This window comes from Condylura cristata, unplaced genomic scaffold (genome assembly GCF_000260355.1).
Source record: "Condylura cristata isolate star-nosed mole 26May11 unplaced genomic scaffold, ConCri1.0 scaffold00004, whole genome shotgun sequence".
In the NCBI taxonomy this organism is placed as follows: Eukaryota; Metazoa; Chordata; class Mammalia; order Eulipotyphla; family Talpidae; genus Condylura; species Condylura cristata.
The window spans coordinates 2253468-2259161 of record NW_004567105.1 but is presented as its reverse complement, the minus strand read 5'-3'; the positions used below and the strand labels follow the sequence as shown (position 1 = coordinate 2259161).

At 68.2% G+C, this 5694-nt stretch overlaps 1 protein-coding gene across 2 annotated transcripts; it reads right to left on the bottom strand.

The window, feature by feature from the left end:
- Positions 1 to 268: 268 nt before the first annotated feature.
- TNFRSF13C (tumor necrosis factor receptor superfamily, member 13C) lies at positions 269 to 3325 on the bottom strand. 2 transcript variants are annotated; one of them, XM_012734966.1, is made up of 3 exons: positions 3172 to 3325; positions 2692 to 3009; positions 269 to 2316 (listed from the first exon to the last, which is right to left on the bottom strand). In XM_012734966.1, exons 1-3 carry the CDS (start codon positions 3311 to 3313, stop codon positions 2135 to 2137), a joined length of 642 nt encoding a protein of 213 aa, XP_012590420.1. In that variant the 5' UTR covers positions 3314 to 3325; the 3' UTR covers positions 269 to 2134. The 2 variants fall into 2 exon arrangements, with proteins under 2 accessions (XP_012590420.1, XP_012590425.1); XM_012734971.1 differs by having other exon boundaries at positions 2692 to 2928.
- Between the last annotated feature and the right edge of the window lie 2369 nt (positions 3326 to 5694).

Here is a 5694-nt window from a genome sequence, read left to right as displayed (position 1 = left end):
CCCATGACCTTTGGGGGGGGGCGGGGCGGGAGCCTGGGTCTGGCCCAGCTCCACCGCGAATGTAGGCCCTGTCAGGCCTCTCTTTTCCTTCCTACGAAGTGGGCCATCATGCGCTGCTCACAGACACATCGGGCTCAGGTTTCCTGGCAAGAGTTCAGCCAACGGGGGCCTTTTTTTTTTCTTTTTAAAGATTTATTTATTGTAGAAGAACTGGGGTACAGGCCCGAGGTGTGGGGAGGGGGTGAGAGGATTCACCAGGGACAGAGTGGGGAGCAGAACAGGCAGTTCTACGGAAACACACTGCTGAGGGTCAGTGGGGACCAGGAGAGGCCTGCTGCCCTGTCAAGCTCAGGTGATAGTGCAGAGACAGCCCCTAGGCCGCCAGGCGACCTCTAAAAGGACGAGGCTTTCTGTGGCCACACTCTGGGTGCTCCGTCAGTTACAGCAGTAAAACACAAAACCAGATGTGGGAAACTTCGCTTGCCCAGTGTTAAAGAAGGAAAACACACCAAAGGTGCTGGCCAAGCTACAAATTTTTGACTAGAAGCGGGAAGCCCTGTGCGTGCTGGGGTGGCCATTTAGGGCTGGCGTCTCCATGCTCCGTCCTGGGCCGCTGTCCTGAGCCCTGCAAAGTGTCAAGATGAGGCAGTAGATGCACTTACTCACCCCCCCCCCCGAGGGCCCCTGTCCAGGAGGACGGGGCATCCTGCACTGCATGCTTCAGAAAAGGAGCAGGGCAGCAGGACACGGTGGCACCAGCGCTTTGCATGTCTGGGCCCAGAGGAGTTTCGCCCACTCATTTCACCACCAGGGAGGGCCCAGCTTCCGGCGATGGCAACGAGATGGGTGGCAGGTCACGGCTCCGTCCCCCGCCCCAGAGTGAGGGGGAGATGACCCAGTCTTTCGGGACAGGGCCCCTGCCACAGCTGACCACACCACACGGGTGGCTGGTGCTGTGGGTGGGAGGGGCATCAGCGCTGGGACGGGCGCGTGGCTGAGGGGACTGGGTGGGGTGAGTCTTGTCCGGCGGCTGCAGGGCAGCTGCAGAGGCCTCGAGCAGGGAGCTGGAGAAGGCCCTCTTCTGAGCTGGGCGCGGTGGGTAGCTCTGATGGGCAGGTCAAGGGGAGGTGGGTGGAGAGCGTCTGAGGTCTGAGGCTGGGGTAGCGCACAGCTGAGGCCCCCCGGTGGGACAGAACCCTACCCTACCCTGAGCCCCGTCTTCTGACCCCAGCCCAGTGCTCCTTCCAACAAGTTCCAAGGATGCTCTCCAGGGCACAGCCTGGGTCTGGAGATCTAGTCTGGTGCAGGCCGCCTGGACCCATCGTGGCCGAGGTGGTCTCACTCCGGGTCCCCAAGCAAGAGGCGCGGTGGTCAGAGAAGCAGTCTCACTGTGATGGGGAGTCCCCGGGTGCTGGCACAGAATAGCCGGGGAACCCCAGCACTCAGGGCCCAGAAAAGGGAGGGGGCTCCAGGAGCTTCCAGTCCAACCGGGTCCAGACCTCAGACCTCTGTACAAAGGAGCCCCCTGCGGGTCCTGGGCCCAGCCCTGTGGACAGCCACATGTGCCTGGCCAGCAGCCGGGACTCCCGGTGGTCACTGGCGATGTCCCGCAGGGGCTTGCAGCCCAGCCCCAGCCGCTGTGGATGCCCTCCGCCGAGCGTGCCGAGGCGCTGGAAGTTGCCACCGGAGTGGAAATGGCCTTGCAGTAAGGGGGCCGGGCTCAGGCTGACACAGTCCAGTCATCATGGAAAATCCCAGAGCAAACCCACCCAACGGGGCCCGGCGCTGTGGGCAGAGGCCAGGGGCAGAGCAGGTCCGGAGCAGCTATTAGACACAGCACAGCTGCCAGTGCAGCTTCCTCCCACCTGATCTGCTTAAAGGGGGCTTCCCCACCCTGAAAGGGAAGCCTCCTCCTCGGTGCCCCAGCCCGCAGCCGCCAGGGGTCCAGCCTCCGGGGGCTGCCCGAGGGGGCAGTTTGCAGGCACCCGCGGGCATGCCCTATGGCACCAGGCCAGCTGACGTCTGTGGCCTGTAGCTCTGCAGGCCGAGGCAGGGGACAGCCCCGCTTCCAGCAGTGGGCAGGTGGGTGGGCGCTGGAGGGCGGTGCCGAGTCAGCCTCCCTGCCCGCTGGTCCCTACTGCGGCTCGGGGCCAGCTGTCTTGGTGGTCACCAGCTCCGTGGAGCCCAGCTCTGTGGCTGGCACAGGGACGCTGTGGGCCGGCAGGGTGGTGGCTGGGTCGTCTCTGGGTGGAGGCGAGGTGGGAGCTGGGTCTTCCGGGGACCCAGGGGCCACAATGACGATGTTTTCCAGGAGCTCTGGAGTGGGGTGGGATAGAGGCTGGGGCTGAGCCTTCTCCAGGCCCAGCCCTGGGGGGAGGGTGCCGCCCTCCCACCTCTAGGGCAGTCTGTCCAGAAGCCCCAGGAGGCATGGGGAGGGGCCTGGGGCAGGAAGTGCTAAGGGGACTGGCAGGGAGGGGGGCGGCTGACCGAGTGCGGCACCCCACCGCACCCCACCCCGCGGTCCCTCACTGCCACTGGGGTCTGAGCAGTCCCCGCCCCTGCTGGCGGAGGGGGGCGGGCGCTCCTCCCCGGCCTGCGCCACCCCCTGAGCCCGCTCTCTGGCGGCCGCCCACACTGTGCGCACCCCGGGACCCGCCCCGCCTTGGGCCTGGCTCCCAGGCCGGGTCTTACCGTCCTGCTGGGTGTCCCGCGCCTCCGTGGAGGCTGCGCGGCTCAGCAGCGGCCGCCGCCGCCACCGCCAGCTCAGCAGCCCCAGCAGGACCAGGGCCAGCGCCAGGCCCAGCCCCACGGGGGCGCCGAAGAGCAGCGCCGGCAGCCGCAGCGCCACCTCGGGCTCCGCCGCGCCCGAGCCCACCGACCCCAGCGGCTGCAGCGCTGTCCAGGGCGCCTGGCTGCTCTCGCCGGCTGCTGGCGGAGGGGACAGGGACGGGGAGCAGGGGGCGCAGGGGAGGGAGGGCGCGGGGAGGGGAGGGTCGGAGGGAGGCGAGGCTGGCCGGGGAGGGGACAGCGGGGCGGGGCGGACATGGGGCGCGGGACGGTGAGGGCCACGGTGGTCACCGGCCCCCTCCCGGCCCCCCTCCCGCGGCGGGACAGGGGGGCAGGCTTGGGGTCCCCAGCCCAGCGCGGCCCTGGGCTCGGCTTGGCTCTTACCGGGTTTGGGCTGGGGCGTCCGGAGGAGGCTGCAGCTCACGCAGCCCCGGACCAGCAGGTCGAAGCACTGGGGCTCCTGGCACGGCGGGGGGGCCGGCCCGTCCCGGCCCCCCGGGTGTCCGGGCCCTTGTCTCAGTCTCATGCTGCCACTGTCGCCCGGCCTGCTGGGACTGGGTCTGGCGCGCCGCCACCCAGGGCCCGGCAGGAAACGGGGCGGGGCCTCGGGCAGGCGCCCCGCCCTCCTGCCCACTGGGGTGGGACCCTCTCGGGCGCCCCCGGGGCCTGCCCCCCATCTTCTCTCTCTACCTGTGGTTCCTCCATCGGACCACTCAACCGTCACCCAGTCGCCCCGCAGGTCCTCTGTGCGGCGGGGACTGGCTGGTCCCCCCGGGCCTGCTCCTAGGCAGCAGAGGTCGGTACCCCACTGCTGGGTGGCCACTTCTGTTCTGCTTCCCAAAGCCAACCCGTAGCCCCGGCATCTCGCCTCCCGCCCCCCGCCAGTCCCAGGCTTAGTCCACCCAACACTGAAGGGGGGGGCGCTAGTGGGGAGCATCCGTGCCCAGCATCCGTGCAGGCAAGGTTCCCTGAAGACGGGAAGGAACCTGTCGGAAGTTCGGGGTGCTAGGGGAGGCCCAGGGCCGGCCAAGGCCTCCGGCCCACATAGGAGGCCAGGGAGTGCTGGGCCCGGGCCGAGCTGGGCCTTGGGCTGAGGGCTGAGGACCCCGGGCAGCCTCGCAGGGCTTCACCAGGGAGCGTCACGTCAGATCTGTGTGCTAACGGGAACCTCGGGTTGGAGTAGGGGGCGCAGGCCGGTGGGTGAGGAGCCGCTCAGTCTCCAGCAGGAGGACTTCAGTTAACAGGCGAATGGACAGCCCAAGCCGCCGGCCGCCGCCCTGACTCCCACCCCAGCCATGTCCGGCCCCCCTCTGGCCCCAGGGAGGCTAAGCGCATGCGCAGCTCGCAGGCATAAGCCCCTCCGGCTTCCTTGACGGTGCTGCTCACTGGGGGCCGGGCTGGGAGCATGGGGCCTGGGCTTAGTCCTCATGGGGCCACCCCGGGCCTCTGAGCCCTTAACCTGGGGGCAAGGAGGAGGGAGGAGCTGGCTGGGGTGCACCGAGGTGGGATGGGGTCAGCAGAGCTCGCGCAGCGGCTGGAGGGAAGCCTTCCGGGGCAGACTGGCCAATGCAAGGGCTGGAGATGGGAAGGGCCCCCAGCGGCGGGCCTGGCCAGTGGGGAGCCCCAAGGAGTTCGCACGGGGAGGTTCCTCGTGCTACCTTGGAGGGCCCCCCACTCTGGCTGCTGAGACCCTGGAGGCTGGACTGTGTGTGGAACAGCTAGTCGGCCAGGGCGCCTGGGGCCAGTGCGGGGCTGTCAGCAGTTTTTCAGGGGAAAGTGATGCCACTGGCCTTGGAGGATTGGGGGTGGGGGGGTGCAAAGCCGGCCCCAAGTTTCTGGCATGGGTTGCCCAGGGCTCTCACAGGGCCCGTGTCTCTGCCCTTGGGAGCCCCTGCCCACCGCCTCTCCCTGCCCTGCCCACGGGCCAGCGACTCCGCGGCAGGAAGGTGTAGGCGGTGGGGCAGCTGCAAGAGAGAAGTGGGTCTGGGTGGCGGGTGTGGGCGAGTGTGGGCGTTGGGGGAGGGCTGGGGGGGGCAGGCAGAGGGGCCTCTGGGGCTGGGAGGGGCTGCTGGGGGACTAGGTCGGATCCAACCTGTGTGCTGGGTCGTGACCCTCAGGGCCTCTGCGCCTGTCCCAAAGACCAGGCTCTGGGCTGTCCCTCGCACCGGACTTCAGCTCAGAGCTTACGGGGCCGGGGGGGGGGGCTGTCCTGGGGAGGTGGCGGATGGGCCAGGCCTGAGCTCACTCGCAGGAGCCACATGCAGGCTTCCCTGTCACCGAGAGTGCTGTGACCCCACAGAGCAGAGGCAGGACCTCAGGGCCCCGAGTTTGAGGGGAGAGCTGGGGCACCCATCACAGCCACTGTGGGGAGAGGCAGTTAATAATTTAACACAAATGGCTTATTGGGGGCCCCTGTGGGCCCATGGGGGCAGGTGCCAGGGCCACACCAGCAGAAGGCCCCAGGGCCGTGTGCAGGGCCACAGGTGCAGCCCAGACAGACCTTTCCCCTCCTGCCTGCCGGGGCCTTCCGGGGCCTTCCGGGGCCTTCCGGGGCCGGGGAGACGCCTGGGTCTGCCTGGTAACTCAGCCGCTGGACACGTCACTGAGATGGGGGTGTCTAGTTCTCACCATAGCCTTTCTCTCACTTTTTTAAAAAAAGATTTATTCGTGCACACAGAGCTGGGGTACAGGCCAGAGGGGCAGGGGCGGTGAGAGGCTTCACCAGAGACAGAGCGGGGGGCAGAACAGGCCGGATGACTAAGTCCACTGCTGAGGGGGTCAGGAGAGGTCTGCCGGCCATGCGGTCCCCTTGGGGTGCGGATGGAACTCGTGCTGCAGCGGCTGCAGAGAGCTTCATAGCGCTGCGCTTCAGTGGGCACCAGGGAGGCCCTCTGGCCCTCTGGCCCT